At 39.7% G+C, this 26293-nt stretch overlaps 1 protein-coding gene across 2 annotated transcripts; it reads right to left on the bottom strand.

Moving 5' to 3' along the window:
- Positions 1-628: 628 nt before the first annotated feature.
- Positions 629-26187, bottom strand: LOC6550670. Of its 2 annotated transcripts, XM_015155771.2 has the most exons (25): positions 25767-26187; positions 25217-25342; positions 19783-20569; positions 18993-19043; positions 18783-18931; positions 18639-18695; positions 18498-18571; positions 18364-18436; positions 18076-18222; positions 17697-17996; positions 17466-17635; positions 17215-17384; positions 16918-17081; positions 16645-16809; positions 16429-16573; positions 16192-16363; positions 15973-16092; positions 15709-15886; positions 15373-15523; positions 14188-14293; positions 7176-7334; positions 6594-6655; positions 3877-4663; positions 2313-2672; positions 629-1714 (listed from the first exon to the last, which is right to left on the bottom strand). In XM_015155771.2, exons 3-25 carry the CDS (start codon positions 19850-19852, stop codon positions 1072-1074), a joined length of 4473 nt encoding a protein of 1490 aa, XP_015011257.1. In that variant the 5' UTR covers positions 19853-20569; positions 25217-25342; positions 25767-26187; the 3' UTR covers positions 629-1071. The 2 variants fall into 2 exon arrangements, with proteins under 2 accessions (XP_015011257.1, XP_015011259.1); XM_015155773.2 differs by lacking the exons at positions 14188-14293; positions 25217-25342; positions 25767-26187 and adding exons at positions 11824-11962; positions 24405-24716.
- Between the last annotated feature and the right edge of the window lie 106 nt (positions 26188-26293).

The following is a 26293-nucleotide window of genomic DNA, read 5'->3' as shown; positions in this document are numbered from 1 at the left end:
ATTGAACGAGAACTGGCAATATAGCCCAAAATTTTCTATCAGTCGGTGTAAGATTGCCCCAAAAAGGGGGTTTTTTTTAAAGCCCGGGCTGGGCCCAGTGCACAATTGTATTTTTCCTGCCGCTTATCCGTGACCATCGAAATGTTCAAGTTCTCTACACGTCCAGCAAAGGATCGTATAATTTACTAACTAGCATAAATATTAATTTTCATATTTACAGCTGCGTTTTGTGTTTATTTATTTTTGTGTTTTGTTATTATTATTTATTTTTTTATGGTTTTCTGTTTACGGTTTTTGTTTTTTGTTTTTTTTTTGAAAGATTTTCCTACTCGAACGTTGGCATTGCTTGGTCCGAGGTATGCAAAAAATATGTAAATATTTCCCAATTTTTAATTATTTATTTCGCTAATGCTGTTGCTGTTGTGGTTTCGGTTTGGGGTTTGCGGTTTGTTTTTGTTTTTTGGGGTTTTATTTTGCTTTCGGTTTCGTTTGTGTTTCATCATTAAACGTATCATTATACGATTATACTTAATAATTGTCATTAATCTATGAATAAAGTATGGCTATTTATTTACCACTCACACATAAGAATACACATTTTTTGTTGCTTGTTAAGTTTGTTTTTCCATATTCATTTCCATTTTCCATTTCCACCTCGCTTCAATTTCTGTGCTAATTTTTATTTCCTTTGCCTTACTCTGCTCCATTTTACGTTAACTAGTTTGGTTTCTGTCTTCTGTCTTCACATTTACATTTATTTGCTTAACTACTTAGGGCTAAATTCATTTATTTATTTATGTGCTTATACACGAGCAACGTATTGGTAACTATGCTAAAGTAATCATAAAGGTCGATACAAATTTCATTTATTTAGAGAGAAAGCTAGCTGCGCGCTGGCTCCGGGCACATGTGAGTGGAGTGGAGTGGAGTGGAGTGGAGTGGGTTGTTGATCTATGCGCGATTTCGGATGCAGTGTGGACCACCTGGGCCACATGGCCCACATGGCCCACATGGATCGTATGGATCGGATGGACCATGGGGATGATCTCCTCTAACATGTAGATAACAATATCAATGCTTATATTCCGGGTAGCAGCCATTCTCGATGATTTGTTCGGACTGACTGTTGTTGCTGCTGCTGGTATCGCCTGATTGCTGCTGATGATGATGCTGATGCTGATGCGGATGCTGATGCTGCTGATAAATTGGCAGCTGAAGGAGCTGCAATTGCTGCTGATGCTGATGCTGCTGCTGACTTAGTGCCGCCGGGTCTGCTGCTGCTGCTGCTGCCGCCGATTGCAAACCGCGACGAATGGGCGGCTGGATAACACTTCCACTGCTTTCCGTTTCCGTTGAGGGCGGGGATGGATAGTAGTCCCTCTGACTTACACTTATACCATTTGGGACGATTGGCAAAGCCATTATAGAACTGTTGGCCACCGATGTCGCCGCTGCCACTCCCGATCCCGATCCCGATCCCGCTGCCGCTGCGGAGGATTGATGATGATCGCCGTGGTGCTGATGTGGATGCTGCTGCTGATGCGGATGCTGCTGCTGCTGCTGCTGCGCTATAGCCCCCGAAATGGGTCCGACGTCGATGTATGGTTGGGAATCCGACATTGTACCGGATGGCGGCTGGTCCAATACCACGACGGATACCACATCCTCACTCGCCCACCGGGCTAACTGTTGTTGAGCTTGAATAAAGTCATCACTAGAAAATAATAATCGTAGCAGGAACAACGGCACATGGTAAGAAAACAAACGGGGGCCATCGAGGAAGCGGATTGGGATTGGGCTAGATGGATGGATCACAGAGGGATTCCTGTCTGGGTTCTATGAAACAAGCATCTTTCACATGCTGCGCATATTCAATTTGAATTGGGCATCTAATCACATCAATGTAGAACTATCCATTAACTAGAAGGTACAGGCCAATTAAGTTTGGGGAAACCGTTCGTTTGGTATCATCATATGTGGGAATAAATCAAATGCTACAAACTGTTGAGCTGGTAGTAAACGATGCAACAGCAGCAGACCAGCTTAGTTCAAATTGAGGTGGTGAATAGGAACTCCTGGAGTGGAGGCTCTTTTGAGCAGCTTTAATCTATTATATATCATATCATAGCATATCATATCATATAACATCATATATCATATCATATGCTGCTGCATCGTTTGCCAGCTGCTCTCTACATGGTTAGGGTAATGGGTAATGGGCATTGGTAATGGTAATGGTAATGGTAGTGGCCTAGCAATGGCAATGGTAATGGTAATGGAACCAAGAGACAGAAATAGTGGCTCGGACCTACCTCTCGCTATCTGGTGTCTCGTGGCAGTCGAGTCGAGCGTCGACCACCTGGCGCTCGTGGTGGTCAGCGGTCTCGTAGATGCCCTCGTCCTCCTGCTGCAAATGGGTGTGCGATGAGTGATGGGACGAGTGTGGACCGTGCGTGGCATGTCCGTGGGCATGGGAGTGGTGCGTGTGGTGTCCGAATGCGTGGGGTGAGTGCGACTGGTGCGGCGCATGGCGTCCAGAAGATGCCGGCTGTCGGTAGCGTCCACCGCCGAATGTGAATCGGGACTCCTCATCGGAACGGGGACGACAGCTTCTGCTGTAAGACGCATGAATTGTAGCGGTTTTCTGAGATTGTGGTATTTGCTGATTGGAGCTATAGGCGATAAGGATAAGAAAAGGCAAGCAAATATTCAAATTATTTAGTGGCATGGGAGTTTCATGGACATGGAACTTGGGTTATTTTATTTTTTATATATATTTTTTTTGTTTTTTTTTTTTTTGGATTTCAGGTAAGCGAGAGTTGGACTGAGCCTGAAACCGAGACCAAAACAGAGACCGATAGCCATGAGGAACTTAAGAGCAATGTCAACGCATCTGTTACGATGCAAGTTGTTGTTGTTGTTGTTGTTGTAGTTGTTATTGTTATTGTAGTTGTTGTTTAAAAAGATGTGCAAGTGATTACGTAATAGTAAATAGGAAAACGATGTGAAGTCAAGACCCTTAAGAAATAAGACCACAAGAGCAAGATGGTAGTAAGTTACATATGTAAGTGAGTTAGTTAGAGGGGCAACCAACCTTTATCACACAAGGTATTCCAGCCTGAAGCCTGCAAGAAATGCGAATATAAATTGGCATTGGCTTGAATTACATTTTAATATACTGCAGTACAAACAAGCAGTGGCTTTCATGCCTTAATGGTAGGTAGGTCGGTAGTTTTCGGTTTTAAAGTAACATCATGAGTTGTTTGTATATGCTTTTTGATGAGTATGAGGCTTTAGTCTTCGTTAGTTGTTTGTATGAACATGTGAGATACTCTCAAGCCATCGAATATATATTGGGTTATTAATCACTTGCTCTACGATTTAGTTTAGTAGTGGGTAAATTGAAAATTTTGGTATCACATAGATTGACTATTGGAAAATTAAAACGCGTTGACTATTAAGAATACGGTTGGTTAATGGGAAGCAACTGTTCACTGCCTACGTTCAATACCATGTTACAAAGCGCAATACAGATAGTAGGTGTTAAAAACATCTAAGAAATTATGAATTATATATTCATAGTCATATTCAGTTAGTCATTTATATGTTGAAGTGTGTTTAAAGCGAATGTGCGATTTCTCGATTAGTTCGATTATTTCGATTAGTTCAATTAGTTCAATTAGTTCGATTATTCGATCGATTATTTTACGTGGACAAGACAAGACGAGACAAGACAATGCGATACAAGACAGGACGAGACAGAACAGAACAGAAGAGAACAGGACAGGACAGGCTTTTCGGGTGTCTGACTGACTCGGTGCCAATACTTAAAGAGGTTTACGGTGATTAAGTTCTGAAGCAGAAAATAACACTAACCCTTGAGATGACTCACTACAAGCTGCGGAACTTTCTAATCTATAGTGTCGATCGGCCTCTGTTTCCGACATTCGTATATCCTCGGATCCGCTGGGACTCATGTGACGGGACGAGTGGTGCTCTAGCTGCCTGATCAGGTCCTCCAGATTGCGTATACGCAGCGGTCCCGTCGACGGTGCATCATCGTCATCCAGCTGCTGCGGCTGCAGCGCCACCGTCGACGGCTGATGCAGCTGGTGCTGCGATCGATGGTGATGGAGCATGGTGCCGCCATGGCCCGGCATGCCACCCGACATGGACGTCGATCCGCCGCCGGCTCCCACGCTCGAGCCCAGTCCCATGCCGCCGAGTCCGCCGCCGCTGCCATCGAGGATGATCGCATGGACGGCGGCATTGTCGCAGATGTTCTCCCGCGAACTGGACTTGGATCCAATGTTACGCTTGTACTGCTCCGCCGAGTAGCCCAGCTGGGAGTTGTTGCAGTCCTGCAGGGTCTTGCGCAGCATCTCCTCGCTCAGGCTGCCGCTGCCGACAGGCGTGTTTCCGGTTCCGGTTCCCCGGTGCGTGGCCGCATTCCGCAGCGCCTCCAAGATGTCTTCATGATACCCATTGAGGGATTTCAGCGTGCGCTCCACCTCGGAGGCAGCCGCTCCGCCGCTTGTCGACGCCAGGGTGCCGTCTTGGGTTATAAGCTCGAGATTATCGGACTGATTGTCATCGCCCCATTTGTCTTTTAGCTGCTCACCGTGCACCAAACCGTAGCCGTGCTTCTTTAATATACCCTTCTCTGTGGCAGCCAATAATAATGCATTAGGTTTGACGTTAGTATTTAGTTCCAATGTGCATGTAAAGGGAATATAGTACAAATTTTTCAGGTAGAGAATAGGCGCGTGACTGCAAAACAGCGATTATAGTGGGGGTGTCTTATGTACATATGTACGTATACTTAATTTGCACAAGAAAGGTGTACCTACACATGTACATATGTAGTTATTCACTTGAACTCTGGTAGCTTGGCTAATTTGATATGCAATTTCCATACAGCAATTCGTTTCTACTTGTGAATAGTCTTTGTCCCTTGCAAAAAGATTCCTGATTCTTGGTCAACTGTGTGTGTGCGTGTGTTCGTTGTATTAAACCCTATTTAGTTTATATATTACTGATCATCATTACCATGCGAGTCGATGCAAAGTTACATTAAAATAGGTCAAATATGCTTCTGGTATCTAATTTTCAGAATTGAAACAGAGGTAAACAAAAGCATTGATCAAATACTACAAGTTTTCTTCAAAAATATAGTTTTAAAATTTGTTTAAAAAAACAAACAGTGATATAAACATTTATAATTTTAACTCTACCATACTTTGTTGCCTAGTTTTCGGCGTTTATACGGACGGACAGACAGTTTTATACGGACGGACAAAGAAGGGTCGGAAAAGTTATTAGGTAGTTCGTACCTATTCCATACAGTAATATTTAAAAAGTAATTCATGAACATAAAGTTTTGATGGACTGCGTTCCGTTGATACCAAAAAAACAAAATGTAAATAAATAAAATACCCTTGGAAGGATGTTAAAGTTAACTAATTATATCTTTATTAACATAAATATCAAAACAGTTTATTAAAATGCCAACAAAAAATATGTAGACAATGCTTTTCAGCCCTTTTTAGGTAATTTCAACAAGATATTTAACCAGATCGACTTGGATGTTGATTCTGATCCAATATATAAATACAATAGGGTCGGAAGCGTTTATTAACCCCTTTAACAAGGATTGTATAGATTAATCTTATGTTCCACAAGTTAATAAAATTAGTTTAAGATTGTTAAGGAAACCCACAAAAAGTTTGCTCATTTTTTCAGAAAAGCTCCGACAAAAACAAAGATGAAAACTCGGGTCGCTTAAAAAGGGCATAATAAGCTTGTTGGGGGAGTGTACGTATGTATAGATAAACAACATATATGTTTGCTGAAAATAAACTTATGATTGCTATTGAGTAGAGTATTAATGTCAAACAGTAACTGCAATAATAGAAGCTCTGAAGAGTACAAGCAGTAAACGATAATCAAGAGTTATTCTATTCAAATTTAGCTCGTTAACATGGAAGGCATCTAAACTGTTAAGCGGGAAACATAGGAACACAAATTATTGCAAACCGTTTTTCCATTAATATACGATTACTTAGTTTTTAGGGGGAAATTCCCGTTCACTGTATTGCAAAAAACTAATTGTATCCCTAATTTTCGTGAATACGTGTAAGAAATGTTGCTTTGATACCTAATGTGTCCCCTAGATAATTATCTAAATTTAGAATATTGGTTTTTGAAAATGGAAACTTTTTGAGGCCATAGAACGAGAACCTCCCCTAAAATACAATTACAAATTCATAATCAGGGATCTCACTGAAATCTCAAGAGAAATAGAAAACCTCTTAAAAATCCGTTGGTGTTTCAGATCTCTGATTGCAGGTACATTTTCGATATTTAAAATATTTAAAATTTACAAAATATTTAAAAGGCAAAAATATGTTTTTAGCTAGAAAACATATCAAGCATTGAAAGTAAATATGATATTTTCGATTTCTGTGACACCGTTTTGGGACTTTTAGTCGAAATTCGAATCTACGAGGTTTCGGTGACACCCCTTAGCCACTTTGTTTGTAAATCTAATCTAAGCACAAGATATTTAATAATTGTAAACATAATGTATTAACCTGCATGTGACTGGTCGTCCTCGCCACATGTCGTGTAGCGTCGTCCATGGATTCCCTTGTCCCTGTGAAAGATTATAATGAAATAGGCGCAAATCGTGGTCGGTGGGAAAAGGGGAACCGAACTACTTGTAGTGGTGGTAAACGATGAATCAGCCAGCAGCTTCTACTTTTTCCGCATAGCATTCCAAATAGTTTAATCACATCGAAATTGCTGATGGAACGTTTACCTTTATACCACCACAAATGCGAAGATCCTAACCCAATGATCTAGACTGGCAATAAACGATGAATAAGCAGGCATGTTTTTCTTTCGTTGCTTTTCGTTTGCAAATAGGTTCGATAGTATTATCGCATTGAAATGAAATGCTGGTGCATTGTTCACTAATTCAAAGGCCTTGTAAACGATGAATCAGCATGCATGCTTCGGTATATTTTGCCTCGTTGCCGATGCATCGTGTATTACCGCACCATCATGGATTATAAAATATGATGGCTGTAAACGAGTAATCAGCTGGTTATCATGGCCAAGTGACTGCTGCATCGTTTACAGCCGAATCGTGCTTTGTTCTCGAGGATACCCACCTGAAGCCGGTCTGATTGGCATAGACTAACTTGCTGGATCCGTCCAAGGAGACCTCTTCCACGGAGTGATGGTTGGGTGCCGTCGCCGCTCCACCGTAGCTCTTGGCAATTGGTTTCTTCGAATAGGGCGGGTCGTACTTCAGCGTAGTGGTCTTTCGCCTATGTGGCCATCGGGGGTACCCACATTCACGGTGTAGTTGTTGTCGTTGTAGGTGTTTATTTATTTATATGCGTTATATATATTATAGATTTTGCATACACTCCAATGTATATAGTATGTGTAATAATTTTAAAGCGTAAGGTTATGCGTGTTTTACAGATATATGAAGTCAGTTATCGCATTTATTTTATTGAATTATGCAGCAAAATTAATTTTACGTCAAAGTGTTTTGTAATTATGGGGCAGGATGGGTAAATCGTTGGTTTGTATATGTTTTTTGGTTTTGGTTTTGTTTTTGGTTTGGTTTTGGGTTTGGTTTGGTTTTTGGTTCAGTTTTGGTTCGGTTAGTAAATAAATAAACAATGTTTATGGTTTATTTGAAGAGTACGAGGTAAATACGTGCATACATACACACGCATGCACCCGATTTTGTTTATTTTGATTTTTATTTAATTATATTTGCATAAATAGTTGCGTGTGCATGCGTGTGTATTTAATGGCCCGTTGAAATATGTTTCGATTGCAGAAGGATTTTATTATGGATTTCGTTTTTGATTTGATCAATACCGATTTGAATAGGTTTAATTTGGTTTTTGTTGATTTTGTTTTGTTGGATCATTATATTGATGTTGTTGTTGATTGTTGTTTGGAAACGAAATGTTGCAATGAGAGTCTTAATTAATCAAATGCTTACAGATTTTGAATAAACATTTTGGGTTGAATATAAAGATTCTTGTTATGATTTGTATATATGTTTTGTAAAAATGAACACACAGTTATACGCCTGGTCTTTCAAAATATATTTACACCCAAACATGCATATTTTTTAGAGGATCATAAAAAGGATGAAAAAACTACATGGCTTCAGTAAACCGAAGACCAAATGCCTTTGCAGTCGTTAATATTTATTAAAAATATCAGTCTTTTAGATTTCTCTAATACATTTAGTAAAACATTTAGGACATTCACATTAAACTGACAGACTTATACAGACTTTTACTCTAAATTTACTATGCAGTTAGCAAAAATATCATTTTCAGGGCAAAGGCACTTATATATAAAAAGGCACTGATATATATATATAAACTTGAAAGGCATTCAAAACTATACATAAAGTAAAATCCACTTCAAGTTGATATAAAAAGGCATTAAAGCGTGGGAGTTCTTAATTCATTTTGTTTTGTAAATAATACAAAAATAATAGGTTGAACATATACAATTGGACGAAGAAATTCAAGAATATCGAGGAAAATAAGGAGAGCAAATTAGTAGATGTCTCACATGCGGAATCAGGTATATGGATAAAGAAACTAATCCCGAAAATTTAACGAAAAGGCACATGCAACTACGCGCAGTGCGACTCAAACTGGAAGTGAAGGTCGAAGGAAGGAAATAATTTCGATTTCAAATGTAAATAAATGTAATTGAAATTCAAATGTATTTGATTTGTTCATGTACTGAAAAGCCACCGCCGTTCTTCGCACGGCAAGTTCTCAAAACATACATTCTCAGCGGATGTGTTTCAATTAGTTGTGCATGCACGAGAAGTTTAAATGTTCGAAATGTTTAACCGGGAATGATCGGTAGCGATTACTGATTACTATGTCGTTATTTTGTACTTTGGGTGTTTCCAATTTCAATGCATTGCGACAGTAGTAAGATATGGGTGTATTCGGATTCCATATCAGTTTTGGGGTCGGCCACAGTATCTGATGTATCTGTATCTGTATCTGTATCTGTATCTGTATCTGTATCTGTATCTGTATCTGTATCTGTATCTGTATCTGTATCTGTATCTGTATCTGTATCTGTATCTGTATCTGTATCTGTATCTGTATCTGTATCTGTATCTGTATCTGTATCTGTATCTGTATCTGTATCTGTATCTGTATCTGTATCTGTATCTGTATCTGTATCTGTATCTGTATCTGTATCTGTATCTGTATCTGTATCTGTATCTGTATCTGTATCTGTATCTGTATCTGTATCTGTATCTGTATCTGTATCTGTATCTGTATCTGTATCTGTATCTGTATCTGTATCTGTATCTGTATCTGTATCTGTATCTGTATCTGTATCTGTATCTGTATCTGTATCTGTATCTGTATCTGTATCTGTATCTGTATCTGTATCTGTATCTGTATCTGTATCTGTATCTGTATCTGTATCTGTATCTGTATCTGTATCTGTATCTGTATCTGTATCTGTATCTGTATCTGTATCTGTATCTGTATCTGTATCTGTATCTGTATCTGTATCTGTATCTGTATCTGTATCTGTATCTGTATCTGTATCTGTATCTGTATCTGTATCTGTATCTGTATCTGTATCTGTATCTGTATCTGTATCTGTATCTGTATCTGTATCTGTATCTGTATCTGTATCTGTATCTGTATCTGTATCTGTATCTGTATCTGTATCTGTATCTGTATCTGTATCTGTATCTGTATCTGTATCTGTATCTGTATCTGTATCTGTATCTGTATCTGTATCTGTATCTGTATCTGTATCTGTATCTGTATCTATATCTGTACATGTACCTGTATCTGTATCTGTGATTAATCTGTGTCTGTGCGTGTTGTTTTTGATCCCAATGTTGATACCATATTACACAAACAAAACATAAATGCTTTATGTGTGTACATTGTATTCGTATTCGCTTTCATAAAGGCGGCTCTTCGGAACACAGCAGGCTTACTCTGCAGAAAGCACCACCATAGCTCAAAGTCAGTTTCATCTATGTTGGGCCCTAAGCGCAAAGAGAAGTCAAGATATCGATCGTCTTCGATCGCAAGCCATATATGTAGCTTGGTTATATGTATGTACGTTCCCATATAACTGGAGGATATATGGGCAAAGGTCATGGATGTATATTGTATATATCTACTCTTGGCTTTGGGCTGCAAGTTAGCGGGGGGCTATGCGAATACATATTCACATACTCAGTAGTGTTTGGGTTCGGGTCTACGTGAGTTACTATCAAGTTATCTAAATCGACAGAGCACACCGCACGAATGGTGGATATGCCCCATGTATCGGGTTCGGATTTGGATACGGATCGGTTACGGATTCTGATTCTGATACGGGTTCGGTATCGGTTTCGTACTGCAGGTATGTTTAATGGTGGTGGCAGAAACAACAGCATTATTTTTCTTGTTGATTATACATATATGGATATAGTTTGGCATGATTATAGTGCTGGACAGACTAAACTGAACAAAAGTAGTAATGAAAAACGTCAACGAGATCACCGCCGTACTGACGACAACGATAACATACACAAATGGCAATCCTTTGTATAGCCGCTTTCAAATTGTGTGCTATTGACTCAAAAACTATAAGAATTTAAAGCCAGAATCGGTGACTAACTAAAAGGTATAATTAATGAAACATGTTAGATAAAAATATGAAACCAATATCGTAACTACTTAATTGGTTAATGTATCTAATCCTTATTCAGTCTTTTCCATATTTCGTTGAACAAAAATATGAACTCAAAAGTAGGAGTCACCTATTTATTGTAACCAATCTTCGTACTTTTTTTTAGTAAGTATTTTTGAGGTTTCTTTTAAACTCATTAGAACCAACCTAATCTTAATTGTCCTTATTACGAATTACATTATATGTACATCTTTAAATTTTAATGTAGTCAGTAGGAGTGAGATTCCTGAGGAAACCTGATAATATCTAAGGATTTTGGATTTATTTTTTTCAAATCGGACACTTTTTAAAAACGAAAATAAATATTCTTCTTAAATGTACACCAACAGTAGCAATAAATCGTTATTATATTAGGCCGATTTGTATCACTATAATCCTCAAAAAATATTTTACTATTGTAATCGCCTTAGAACCACATAATTGTTTTGTTATTCAAAAATGTTTTCTTTCAAATTACTTTTAAGGAAGGAGATTTCTTGCAGGACTTTTGATCTAGAGTCTGCCACAAGGAATATTTCTAAAATTTGGAAAAATGTTTGTATGAGTGTAAGAATCAAAGATATAGCAAGATGTATACAGATGTGCAAGTGTGAGGTAGGCAGTTGAGTACGCAGATTTTTGAGCAAGAGTAAATAAATTATTTCTTGTACGAGTATCTTGGGGACAGAACACGGACCAATTTACTGAAATACAATCAATAAAATATTCAAGTAAATCCAGCGTACGCTACTGATAATAGAATTCAGATATTACATGGTGGAAGAAAGTACGTTTTGGGAGTTTTTTTTTTTTTTGATTATGAAGCTTAACAAAAATGAACAATGACAATGGTTTAAATGCAACGACACAGACAAATTTATCAAAATGCGAAACAAAATAAACAAATTTACTAAAGTTTTTCATATTTGCATTTGCAAGTGTTTCATTTTTTTTTTTTGAAGTTTTAAAAAATATATTTTTATGTTACTTTTTTTGCTTGTTCTTTTTGTGGTTGTAATTTGTATTTGTATTTAAAGCTGGCTTTTTCATTACTTCTTTTCAACTAACCTTAGACACAGGGAGAAGTTTCTATGTACTACAACTGACCTGTAGCACAATGCCATCAAGGTGAATGTTATAAAAACGAACCCTACAACTGACATTAGAACACCGACTAGGAACACTGTATTTGAGCCGTGGTAGTTCTCTATACGAGGAATTTTCAGCCAAGTTTTTCGTTATGTGCCCCATTGTATTTCATTTGTGTGTGCAGTTTCGTTCGAGTGTTTCGTATAATGGAGTAATACATTTCAATTCGATCATTTGATTTCATTTGATTTGATTTAATTTCATTTCATTTGATTTCACATCATTTTATATTATTGTATGATACCATTTTTAGTTGGGTTGCGTTGCGATAGCGCCAGGTGAATATCGAATTGATCGAGGACGATATCGTTATCGTAGTTATCGTAGTTATTCGTTTCATTATTGCAGTTGGGTTGTGAGTCAGCCGAAAAAACAAGGAAATACAAAGTTTTGTTGCATTTGGGGGGAAATAAGATATAATAGGCATCTCACTTATTCTTTTGGGAATTTTGATTTGCTTCTTCTTTTCGTACCGATTTTATAGTTCAATTTATTTTCACTTAACTATTATGAAATACATAAAACATAAACCTATAACAACGACAACATGCATACGTTGTAGTATGTGTTCTCATTGAGAAATATTATTTTGGATTGCCAAAGTTATTGAAATGGCCAAAAACGGATAGACGATTCTCACAATTGCTTAAAAGTAAATTTAATGTTTTGCTTTTTGTTCAGCTTTCTATGACAATGGTAATCGATTTGTGCTAATTACCACTAATAACGAACATTTCACATTTAATTTATATACGATATTTTCGTTAACAAGTATTAAGTATAAGATTCGAAACTGGTTCGCGTAGGAGGAGAATAGTATCAAGCAGAGGAAAGCAGTAAACTACTTAATTATACTTTACTTTTTGATAAAGACTTTTAGGAAAGTTGATTTTCTTCCCATAAAAGTTCTTGTTGATTATTTAACGAACGATTTAACGATTTCTAGAAATTATCGATTTAAATACCAAATCAATTTTTGTTTTAACGGAAGAAGATAACGTTGAAAAAGCAAGCAGTGCTTGGTTTTTATACCCTCGCCGCTTTAGAAACTACTTTAGTCTAAACATAGATTGATTGAGATTCTCTTCGATTTTAAAATACGATTTTGATTCATTTTCAATTATTTTCCAGAGTTTCGTGCATTAAAATTATAGGTTTATAAAAAATTCGAATGCGTAGCATAGTAAAGAAGTTTAATTTCACACAAACAGGGTATGTAGATATGCCTGACTTTTTCTTTTGGAATTTTGGCTCACCGTTTTGGCATTTTCACGTCCTTAAATATTAAAGTTTATTAATTTTCCCATTCTGACATCGTGTGCGTAAGTCGATAAATGATGGCTGATTAATGTGTTCTGGTGAGTGTGCCTACGAGAGGTGTGAGTAAAAATCAGAATCTAAAAAATATGACCTGACAAATCATCTTGTTTAATTAGCAACTGAATTTTGTCAAGTAAATTCATAAAGAATAATTTTTTTTTTCAATTTATTTCGAATGGCTTGCTGTGTTTTTCATTTTATGTTGGCGGATATGTTCTTATATGCATACTGTCATAAATAATACATAAACCATAATGGAATTAGGATCCCAAATTATACGAACAAAAATATTGATATTAGACATTTTTTAGATTACGACGACAAATTACAAGCACGAACAATTTCGAAACTTATAAAAGCACTACGAATATTTTACACACAGCAATTAAATCCAAAGGGCAGTCAAAAAGTAAAATATTTGATGTTGGCATGTGAGTGTACATATGTATGTAGTAACTCCAAGTTAAAATATAAGATAGGATGTGGCAAAGATTTATGTACAGCACTTCATGAGCACGAAAAGAAGGAGTACCCTTATCGGAACTTCAAAAACAGAGGCCTGTTCCGTCAGTGTTGAAAAGGAATTTGAACAATGTATATTTTTAATGGCCACCTCATTGAATTCTTAGTGAAAGTGAAAGTGTTGGAAAAGGTCAAAAAGTTGACTTTTACAACTCTTGTGAAAATGTTTGAAGAAACAGGCCATACCATACAAATTTTTTAAACTTTAAAATATACATTTTCCCGAAAATAATTAGGAACTTATTATCCAGTTGGGGAAAACATATTTCTCAAAGTTCACAGTTTCAGTTCAAAAATATTTCAGACTTTACAAATGGTAAGCTTGAGGTTAAAGATCGAAAAAAGTGTTAGCATGTAAAGTGTGTGTGTATTCTTTTGTGTGGTGATTGTATGTGTTGCTAAATTCATAAGAGGAAGAGCTTGACGTGCTCGGTACTCTACCTGTAGCAAACGGCCAGTGTTGCAAAACTAATGAAGACACATTTGACGATAACTGTTAAAATGATGACCATGGTTAATGTGCTGATCCTATTTTGGTCAGAGGTGCCTGCAAATGGTGGTTGCGTTTTATTTTCAATCAAAGTATATAAATATGTATGCGCCATGTTTCGTATTGCCGCTTTAAATAACATTATAACATTTTCCGAAAGTAAAAACTAAGAAATAAGTGATTATTTCCGTTCGCGTTTGAAAGCATTTGAAAGTCCTGAAAGAAGGATTTTTAGAGATACGCGCTACTCATATAGAGATATTGGTACAAGATTGCATTTAAATGTAAGCCAGTGAGTAGAAGGTATCTCATATTAGGGAAATTAGAATCAATTGGAAGACTTCACGACTTTAAAGATAATGTCTAGGAGGTAATTGAGTATACATATATGTATGTATATAGATATCCTTGGCTTGAACTTTTTGTGCTACTGCGAGAGTATAAAAGCAAAGCTCTTTTCAAAGTTACCTCGCGTTGGAATGAAGGCAAAAAAGTTTACAAAAAAGGTTACGAAAACAATATCTAGTACTTGAGGTTGAAAATGCATCGAAAACACGGAAAAAAACTTAACAGGATAAGTAATAAAGAAACAAATTTAAATAATTCCCAAACTTCAGTGTGATTTAATGGAGCGTTTCAAATAAATTATTTTAACGTGTCCTAACCTACAGTTCTTCTTTTTCAAATTAGTTTTAGTTATTTTTAAAACGACAAATCACCGACCTGACGACTACCATTGTCATACAAGTAACAAAACTGAATTGCACCCAATTATTCAATTGTGAGTTGCCAGCGTCATTAAACCAGGCGATACTGACCTTGTTCAACAACACATAGTTGGATGGTATTAAAAGAAAAGAGCCCTGCTTGAATCGGAATGATCGCAATAGGATAGTGCCGAATGCTTTATCACAACACAAGGTAGTTCGTAGCTCAGGCCTTACGGCAGCTGATTCAAGCAGAGCTCTAGTACTGAGGATCTTAGGATAGAGTAGTTTGGATTCGATTAGACCAGCTCCATTCGATATGGATTTCAACAAATTCGTATAGCTCATTTGTTCAGAAGTCTTTTCCAGCTGGCGCAAGGTGAGATACAAGCATCTGAAGCTGAACTCGACACCACAGTCACTTCTTACCATATGGGGTTTCTTTCTTCTCCATCTTGATGGTGTTTTCCGGCGTGGGCAGTGCTTCGGTTGGCAGTGCTGTTGTGAGCAGCACGACAGAGCTGCAGTCGTTGCCGCCCCATCCCATGTCGCAAAAACAGCGGTTCGTATTGGTGCAGACCTGGAATGCGGAGATAACAAGCAAAGTGTGGTCGGGGTAATATCACGCATCACATATCACACGGTATAGGAGGGTATGCTATCCCTCTGCACATGCCTGTCATGCATGCGCCCAATATGGAGACTACATGTTTGCGGTGGAGCAGGTAGAGTAGATAGAGTAGATGTCACTATTTGTGGACTTACGCCGTGTTCTGAGCACTCTTGGCCCTGTGAATTGGCTGGGCACTTGGTCTGATCCACGTGGGGGAAGAGACTGACACACGTCTGGTTGAGGCAAATTAGATTATCACCGCACGGAGTTCCGTCCTTGACCAGGCCGTGCTCCGGATAGCTGTTGGAACCCACTTGCCCGCTGGTCGCCCTGCGAATATACTCAAACGATTGTGAGACTATCTCTATGCGGACATCACCTGCCCTCCTCCAGCCGCCTGGCCAGTTGCTACGCACTTGCATTCGAACTCCTGACCCTTGATCGAAATGATTGTTCTCGAGTAGAGCTGGTCGATGCCATCGTTCACTGGCTGCCGTTCCCCATCCTTGCACTGCAGGGTTCCGCACTGGACGTTCCTGTGGATTAGGTGGGAATGGTTTTCAATAACTATCACTAGCGCCATAATCGAAGGCAGGGCTTCCTCTATAATTGTCTGTAGAATGCTGTGCACTTACTCTGGTTCGCACTTAATGTAATGTTCATTGGCATCCCGACCGCAATGCCCGTTGATTGAGCCTTTAGAATTGAATTGTTCATAGCACTGACGATCCGCAGCAGAGCCGCCATAGCCCCAAATGGCTTCGCATTGCAAACTCAGCGTGGGGCAATATCCTTGAAAACAGTAGCCTAGAGAGAAAATTTATATAGGAATATATACCATGTATATACTAATATATGTATAGCACTCTAACCTGAGATGCCAGTCTTGCTCAGTCCGCATGGAGAGCCGTTCTTCTTGAAGACATCCGAGGGACATTGACCAATCTCGCCATCGCAGTACTCGGGCAGATCGCACTCGTTATTGGAGTCACGGCAAATGTAGTCCTTTGGCCGCAACTGAAATGGGTGCATATATGTATAGCGTTGGGAATGCTTTCAAATGGGAGTAGCGACAAGCGACAACTTACGCGACACTGGTCACAACAGGCACCACTGGCACACTGGGCCTCCGACTTCAACTTGCACGTTATGCCATCACAGCACTGGTCCAGAGCGCACTCCTCGAAGGTTCCACAGTCGCACTCCTCATCCTCCTCGACCACCTTGTTGCCGCAGTTTCGACGCAACTCAATCTACACAAGTGGCGAAATGGTTGATAGAAACAAAGGGAATTGAGTGCAGGAAGTTATTTCCCTCTACGCGCTTATAATTCCCAACCGGTACTGGTACTGAGTCCTCACCTCATTTGGCTTGTTGAGCAAACACAGTCCGTGGCCAGTCCGCAATGCGTCAATGTAATCTTTTTTACTGCACTCGGAAAATTTGTATGGCTGGACATTCTCCTGGCCCACAATCGACTGGGCCATGATGCAACCGTGCCAGTCACGGCAGAAGCACTCCTCGCCTACGGCAAAAATGCAATGGCAAAATGGCAAATGGCGAAAATCGGGCGGAAAAAAATCAGGGGGAAAATAAGAGGGAGAAAATGAGATTCGGTTTGGTGGGCAGCACTGAGATATTGATGAGATAATTCTTACGTCCGTCGTCGTGTCCCATGCCGATGTTATGGCCAATCATGTGGGCCATTGTGCCGGCCAAAAGGTGCGGCTCATATACATTCACATCCACGCTGATGCCGACAGCACGGGGCGTACAAACAGTTTCGGGAACGGCCATGCCAGCCTCGCCGCCGGCAAAGGTTTCGCCACTGGAGAAGATATGGTTACACATATATGGTAGTTATGTATCGCCCAGTCGATGTAGATTTCAACAGAATTGGGAATCTTACGTGAGCAGCTGTGTGGTGTCTCGCTCGATTTGGAACAGATTGCGGGAGGTGTAGTCGTTGAAGTTGGATATTGCCTTGCTGATATCCTTGCTGCCATCGATGACCGCCTGGTTTTTGCCCCAAGTCTCAATGTACACAACCGAGACGCGTGTGTTCAGCGTGCGAAAGTACTGCAAATACACGTTTAAGCGTTAACTGGGCTATTATTAGCAGCGTGTGGTGGTTACCAACCAGATCGGCTATGTTGGCCACCTGAATGGCATCGTGGATGACCTCCGCTCGAGTGCTGCCATTGCGCTTATCGAACATTGCCTTGTCCACGATGATGGCCGTCTCAATGTACTTGGTGGCCTCCCGCACATCCCGCTTGTTGCGGCCCACTCCCGCCTGGAGGATCTCTTCCACGACGCCGGAAACTCCGGCGGACAAGTGCTTTGTGCGGCGCGATAGCCGCCAGGATTCAATATTGCCCGAGTTGGCGCACCCTTTGTTCGCCTTCGTGCGCGCCTCGAAGATGACATGAGGATGTTTCTGGGGCGAGAATTGGGAAAATAATAATTGCATTTGCTCCATTGCACGTGCTCCAGCACTGGATCCATGGGCTACTCACGGACAGGTCCCCGCCGTAGAAGGGATGGATGACGAAGGTCTCGTTACCGATGTGGATGACGCCACTTACGCCGTTGCAGGTGTGGAATGCTGCACTGGCTCCGGGATAATCCTTCACGGTCCCGTGGTAGTAGCAGTGCTCGATATCCTGCAAAAAGTCGATCAAAGAGGTTAGTTCAAATCATGCAACATATCTTTTCAATATCGTAGGTAATAATGTATTTCCATACTAAAATTATCTCAAAATAAATTGTAATAACGCTCTCGAATTGTTGAAACCTTAACTCACATGTCGATTTCCATCCACAAGATATCCACCCACGTGGTAGTGTTTCTGTTGTATGTTTGGCGAAAGAAGTTGTCTGAAAGGAATAAATATATTTTATATATGTTTTATTTAATTCACTTTATATAATGGCTTACGAATTGAGCTCCAGGTCCAAGCGGAATTTGTGGTTAAATGCTTTAATCAGCAGCGATGTGCGATGGAAGTGTTTCTGCAAATAGGAACAAAAATGCAGGCCAATTGGTTTCAAAGTTTATATAAGCTTATAATCCCTGTACCTTTGTTCTTCCCCTGTTAAACCCGCTGTCGTCATGAGGTCGAGGTCTTTGTCCCGGCTAAAAATAAGAGAGTAAAGTGTTTAGTTCAATTGAAGGGTAGTTAAGCCTGACTAGTGACGAAGCGCACCGCAAGGGTGTTCTTACCTTTGGGAGACTGACTTCGCGCGTGGATATGCCCATCTTCTCGTGATGGCGCAGCTGTACTGGATATATAATTTGGTAATAGTGACCACCAATTCGACGGACAAGCTCTTGGTTTTGCCTGTACTCCTTAAGTAAACGTTCCACTTCTCCTGAAATGTGGCACACATTTAAATAGGATTTACATCAGCTAGTTACTAGAGATTTACTCACCAACAGGACTTTCTTCATTCCAAAATGAATCATCTAGTGTGTAATCTGCTTCTGTAAAGGTAATGTTCGTTTTTTTAACTCTTCGATTGTTAATTAGGAAAACAGTTAAAACTATTTACTATCTTATTTCAAAAAACACGATCCCTAACAGATACTTCCCTCAATTTATGTAACAAAAGGCCTGAAATTCAATGTGTCATGTGCTTTTTTGCCCCCTCTTATTTGTCACAGGAAACCAATCAACTTTGTGACGCCGTGAAGCACTTAAAACATTATTAATGAGATAATTGGCTTAACCTATTAGTGTTTTCATTGTTAATAATATGATAATGGATCGGTAGAGTTTCAGAATCCAAACGCTTTGCCGAATTTCGTATGCCACGGTAAAGCGTAGGAATTCTAAAACTCTGCAGCACCCACAATTTATTATTGCCATAGATTTGATATTTGTGTTCGTATTTGCAACACATTTGCTTTAGTTAATTAAGCAAAACGATTCTGCATAGAATGAAGTTGTTGTTCAGTTATGCAACAATTATCCCTTGTTGACTGGGCAGCAAAAGCAATTTGTAACATGTCATGTTCAACTTTATGCAAATTGTTTTGCTGAGAACAATTTCGTTGCAATGAATGAAATAATGTTGCAATGATTTAATTAATCCCCCTAAACATTGTTCTATGGCTGTGGCATGATTTAAATACTGGCTGTGGTGGCAATGGGAAAATCTATCTAACTTATGTATGTACGTAATATATTTAATAACGTTAATTAGGAAAATCGTTTGCTTACCCCCTGCAGATGTGACGAAAACGCACAGCTGAGCAATGATGAGGATTAAATTGGCGATATTTATCCACATGACGGCGGCTGCGATATTGTGATTAAAAGTGAAGTTGTCCAATCCAGCCCCACTTCTAAGTCTTAGTTTTCTCTCCTAAGTCCTCGCGGTAATAATTTATAGAAAACTGCCTTCATATGGTACTTAAAAATATCTGTTTGCATTAGTTAACTTCCCTCCAGTAGTATCAGTATCTCAGTATCTCAGTATCAATATCTGTATCTGTATCTGTATCTGTATCTATATCCTATATTCTTTATTCTGTATTCTGTTTTCTGTTTTCTGTATTCTGTGTCCTGTGCTATATTGAATTGATTTGCAGTTCTAAAGCATATCGAGAATGGGAGTTCGCTCCACCGCTTCAACCAGACATTCTCCAATTCAATTTCAGCTTTAACATCATTTTCATTTGGATCGGGCTGGTATCTGGATTCTGCTGGGTGTCTGTGGCAGTGGTTTTGCGTTTGCGTTTGCGTTTGTGACTGGGACTGTGACTGTGGCTAGGCTTTCAATGGCATCCGGATGCAGCTGGCATAGTGCGTTCATCACACGGCGCAGCGACTTGGCTTGGCTTGGCTCAAGGAAGCTCGGAAAATAAACAAGACAGTGATGGCAAATTCAATTCTAGTATTCACTCTTCGCAACGTTCCTCCAAACGCCTCTTTATTACAACCGTAGCAGTAGATTAAAATGCATCAAAATCCGTCTCAAGTTATGAGCAAGCGATATCCTTTGGTGCTGTAAATGGAAATAGGTATGTTATTACTATTTGGGATATTTTGGATACTGAAAACTCCTCTAAATAGGTGTAACATATATTGTAATAAAATACCATTATCTCTATTTAGTTCGAAGGCTTTTAGTTCTTAAGATAATATTTATGCAGGAAAAGTTTCCCCAACACCAAGTTTTTAATCTTATTATTAAAAAGCTCCCGGTTGAAAACTAAAACGTAAGCAAATTGCATTCTAAGAAGTTGCACAACACTGATTTTAGATATAATCGACTCAAGCAATTCGATCTTGATATCATTATTATTATTATTATTTGAATTCGAACCTTTTAAGCTTCTTCTAATTTATGAATATGATGTAATTGCCTTGCTGTGCAGCAATCACTCATATGTATCTAGGGATTTTGGATCTAGATATCTGTGTTCCGAGGTATCAAAGAGTTTGATATTCAAATGAGACGCACGATGGTTTTAAGATAAAGCTCAGGTCAAATCTGCTTAGAACTGTGCATTAGGGGATTGCCCAAGCGAAACTAATGAGAAGCCACGTCGGCACTAAGGTGAATGTAAATGTGGATGTGAATTTGAATGTTCTATGCGGAATGTTGGATGTTGGATGCTAAACGCGAGTGTTGGGCACCGGACAGTGAAGAGCGCTCCGAGGCCACAGCCCACAATTTTAATTTGCGCTAATTAGGCAAGGACAGACATTTAGCGGTGACAGAGAAATGGTAGAAAGCAGATTCAATTAGCTGAAAAATCCTATTAAATAATTAATATTCATTAGGTAAGAAAGACGATTGCGATTGCGATTGCGACTGCGAATGCGATTGTGAATGCGAATGCATTTCCGAATGTCGGCGAGTAGTTGCGGCAATCAAATTACGAATCAGTTCCCATAACTCAATCAATTAAACTTCTCTTTTAAATATTGTACCACGGTTTTCGGATATGTACAACTCGATGATATAGTCACATAAAAAAAGGATCGGTGTCGCAACTTATAGGATTTATTTATCCACACATATGGCTTTAACCGAATATTTACTCGTCCGTCCAGAATTCAGCAATCGTATGCACAGAAAGATAATCAGAGACTAAAAAGCAAAACCGAACATAATTTATAGGATCAAAGGGGAAAATTGGAAGCTGCGCTGCTGACGCCAGTTATTAGCTACACTTGGCGAAACTGGAAGCTAATATCGCACTCAAGTACACATAATCTGTGATAATTTCTCCTAAATGTGGGATGCCCGTTTGCACTAAGCCCAAGGTTGAAATGATAAATTGTTTGCATATTGTAGGACGCCTTTCTCTAAGTGTGGGCAGCTAATTTGTTTAAGTGTTCGTTCGTGCAAATTAAATGTTTGCTTTTACTGCAATTACTGTGATTTTTCCTTTGCCCCAGCGAGCAATCAGTTTTAAATTACTTGTTTCAAACACGAGCTTATGCAACCCAGTGTATATTTAACTTCAATAAACTATAAAATACAAACAGTCATTTATTAACAGGTTTCCGCTTATGAGAAAATGATTTATCTTGATTTAAGTCGAAACATAGCGACAATCATTTATTAAGTTATTTCTATTACCCTAAAGCGTTATTTATATAAAAATTAGGATAGCACTTAATTAAGTATTTAGTGGCTGCGGCTGAATCAACAGGTCTTGCAAATTTCCAAATGCTTAGCAATTATTTATTGAATTTCCCTTTACATGAGAGCGTCCTGAAATTTGGGTCATTTCGGCGAGGAGGCAGTAGGGTAATTTATTGCCGCAAAAGGAGACGACACTGGCCCACATGGAAAGTGGCGGAATAAAGGACCAAAAAAGGATAGCAACGAGAATGGCACATGTTTTAAGCATAGAAAAACTCGTGAAAAGTAACTTACTTTCATGGCAATTAATAGCATTACAAATTTGAGTCCCACAGCATTCCACAATTGCGAATCTCGAACGGGCGTGGTTTAACCGTCAAAAAGGCTCAGCGAAATCCAATTATTTCTTTTAAAAATGTAATAAACTAGCCATTTCCTCTTAGAAAAACTCTATCCAAACGAGGTTTATTCACCAACCATTGCCATCAAGCGTGCGAGTGATTTTCTTTTTTGTCATTAGTTTGAAAGCCGGTGAAAAGTGTTCAACTAACAATGTGCACGTATACACAGAAAAAGTTATGTGCCCTTTTAAAGCTGCATACAAGTACAACATGGATGAAGTATAAATATTTTAAAATGTATGCATAGCTCTTTTGCATTGGGCGTATCAGCGCATCATACACTATAGTGACTATATAGTTTACGCGGCTTAATAATTGTGATGGAATATGACAAGTATATGAGGCATTTTTCAGAAACACACCCCAAGCAAACTGGCATAGGGAACGGGATGACGAGAATGCACATCTTAAATACAGTGTGGCATACTTTTGGGCACCTTTACGAGTGCTTCTCCAGGCCAAGTGGCTGGTCGCATACAGATGACAACATCTTACCAACACACCCCTCAAGTCGCATAATTTGAGGCCCCAACACGCGATGAGCACGCTGAGGTGATGGGGATGAGCTGAGGTGACTAACTGGTGTATCCTGGTAACTTAATCCCCGGATTGCGACACATGTTCCTCGCTGTCGAGGGCGGCCACAGCCGAACCAGACTCAGACTCAGAACCAGAAATAGAATCAGATTCAGTTTCAGAATCAGAATCAGATTCAGAATCAGATTCGGAATCAAAAACAGAACGCGAAACAGAATCCTTGGGCAGACACACCAGACAGCGGCAGCTGACAGGAAAATAAATAAATAAAGGGATGAAATTTAAGGACGCGAGAGTCGTGGTCGTCGGCTGGCTCTCCAAAGACTGAATGCGCAGCCTCCGACTAGACGGCATTCCAAAGATGGGAACTGCACACATGTGTGTGGATCCGAGGGCCAATAAAATGAGTTATTCCTTTTGCCAATTCACAGGGGCCACACACTTTTGTCTGCTGACTAATGATTGCACACATTGTGCAACTTGGCCAATTAAAACTTGCTCTATTCCAAATCAACTGGAGTAGCCGCAGCTCGAGTGGAAATGCTTTACAGTATGCTCTTTCCTAATTCATTCGGCTTGAGCAACTTACTTTGCGTTGGTTAAAACTAGTTGGCTTACTCCATGATATCGCAAAGTTTGTGGCAGTATCCGTCCACTAAGTGGGCCGCATTTCGTAGCCTTACACTTGCAGAAAGAAAGATGGTAGTTTCCTGTATATATTCAGGCCCTTTATTGCACGGGTCTTGATAAGCAATCATAAATCGCAGGTCATGGCTTCTAATCTAGTGCAGAATTAGGTTTGCTTCGATTTGTATTGAAAGAAAGAGAGTTTTTTTTTTTTTTTTTTTTTTCAGCCAGTTTTGAAGTACGTTTTCCAGCCAGTAAAAACATGAATACCTCTAGTAAAGTAAACGAGATGTAAAGCGACCTAAGCTTATCAATTGCAGTCGAAGTTAGTACCATTGATCTGTGATTTCGCCCGTAAATGCAGCTATTTTCTCCCTGTGCACAGCTGCATAGTTATTTGACCTAATCTGAGCCTTTGCCGCATTGTTTTGCCGCTTTTCGGCTGGGCCTTAATGAACCCATCTGGAGTCAATGTGCTGGGAGAAGGAAGTCCGAGCTCCGAGGGATGGGAGTGCGATCTAATGGGTGAGCTGTTTTCCTTTATGGATCAGCAAACATTTGGGCGTTGTCACTGGGAATCAAATGGGAATCGCGACACCATCGCCGTGATTGATAAACAAATTGCCCACTGCTTGTTTACTTTCCTGCCAGCGCAGATTTTCCGCACGTTAACTTACCATTGAGTGGGACTCACGGGCTGAAGGACTCACTCGTCCTTTGCCAGCGGCTCAAATCCAGTTACGTGTTTCGTTCGGCTGGCGTGGGATTATGCGGTGGATTTAATTGTTTCAAAACAATAGAAGGCAGACGAGCACGCTGCGATTTCTGGCCGTGCACAACGTTGGTTAGGTGGGTCAATGGCAACGCATGCCCAGACCCACAATAATTGTGGACAATGTCTCCTGGCTGTGGAGCGCCAGCAAGTCCGATTCATTGCAAACGACAGGGCGACGCACAAAAAGCTGATGTCCTGACACACTTCGAACTGCCAGAGTCCTTTGCGAGAAAAAAACAAAACCAAATTCCTTCGCATGCCAGTGGGGCGGCGGGGAGCGGAGGGGAGGTGGGCAGAGAGGATATCCAGATATGCATTGGAATACAAAGTGTGGGATAAAAGCATTTCTGTATCGCTATTATTCATTGGTCATGCGCAGTCAGCCGCGCCTCATTTCCGCTCGAGAGTCGGGAGTTGGACCATATTCGCAATAATAGTAAGTATGTTGGGCATGTGGTATGTGTTTTGGCCCAAGTATACATTTTCCCCCCTATAATTACGGCCATAAAGCTATCCGACTGTCCAACTAGCCAGCTACCAGCTAGCCAACTAAGCAGTTCCATCTGCCAGAGTTGGGAACACTGGGCCATGTATACCGAAGCACACTATTTCCCACATGCGTGTATATATAGAGGGCTATGTGCCGATTTCTGATAGATATAATACCTTGGGTACGTAATTGCAGCAGAGTCGGGGCGGTGCGGGGGTACTCACCTACGGAAATGTGGGAAACTCGGAAAATTCGCCAGAATCCATTGAAACGGTAGTCGAGAGTAGTTGTGATTTATTTGTTATCCTTGCGCTTAGGTTTGCTTTAGGTTTTAGGTTTACATTGTACTGCTTTATGAACACACTCAGTTTGTTATTTGGCCAAACAGTAAAAAAAATATGCAAAAAATGTTCATAAAATATGTATTTTATGATCTTTCCTCTTTCGCCTTAGCATATACACATGCATATACACGCATACATGTATATATTTATATTTATATATATATATAAATATATATATATTTATTCTATTTTTGTATTGCCCATATTTGATTTAAATGTGCTGATTTACATCAATCATTTGATTCTGAGTAATTATTTGTTGGGTTTTCACATTTTGCCCACCCGTTCGGCATTTCGTTTTTCCTCTTTGCTTTAACTTTTTTCTTATATATATATATATATGTGTGTGTGTGTATATATATATGTATATATTAAAAGTCCACGGTGTGCTGGGATTTGAAAACGAAATTCTTTGTTAACATATATATACTTTTGCCTGGGCTGGTAATTCAGTTGTTTCTGGGGTTTTTGTTGGATCTTTGGGGCGCCGACTCGGGGATTATTCCTCAATAAACTCAATAAACTATTGTTCCGCTGGCTGCGAACTAATCGGCTTTTTCTTGCATCTGCACTCTTTCTGCTGTTCTTTCTGTTCTTTTTTTTTTGGTTTTTGTGTTTTTTGTGTTTTTGTATTATTTTTTATTTGCTGCTTCTTCTATTAAAAACTATCGCCGTGTCTCGTGCCTCGCAAACCGCTTTCCGCAATTGCAAACAACGTTCTAAAGCTCTCGAACACGTCTGCAGGATTTTGGCCAGGCGAAAAACGATTGCCGACCGACCCAGAGGGGCCACCAGCCAGCCATTCAACCAGCCAAGTCGCCAGTCGACGCAGCCGCAGAGCACCGGAATCTCAACTGGGAGATTCCCAATCCCGGCCATCCCATCCCATCCCATCCCATCCCATCCCATCCCCACCCGGCTGGTTCTCGTCTCAGCATCTCGGCTCTCTCGGGTTGT

The sequence above is a fragment of the Drosophila erecta genome, unplaced genomic scaffold, assembly GCF_003286155.1.
Source record: "Drosophila erecta strain 14021-0224.00,06,07 unplaced genomic scaffold, DereRS2 tig00000126-arrow-pilon, whole genome shotgun sequence".
In the NCBI taxonomy this organism is placed as follows: domain Eukaryota; kingdom Metazoa; phylum Arthropoda; class Insecta; order Diptera; family Drosophilidae; genus Drosophila; species Drosophila erecta.
The sequence above is the reverse complement of the archived record's forward strand: the minus strand, read 5'-3'. Positions and strand labels throughout refer to the sequence as shown.

Coding starts and splice junctions, on each gene's coding strand:
- LOC6550670 (XM_015155773.2), bottom strand. CDS start 19,852: ATGTGGATAAATATCGCCAATTTAATCCTCATCATTGCTCAGCTGTGC. Junction 15,524..15,708: donor AAGAGTGCTCAGAACACGGC/GTAAGTCCACAA, acceptor TCCGCATTCCAG/GTCTGCACCAATACGAACCG. Junction 6,656..7,175: donor GCCAATCAGACCGGCTTCAG/GTGGGTATCCTC, acceptor AATCTTTCACAG/GGACAAGGGAATCCATGGAC.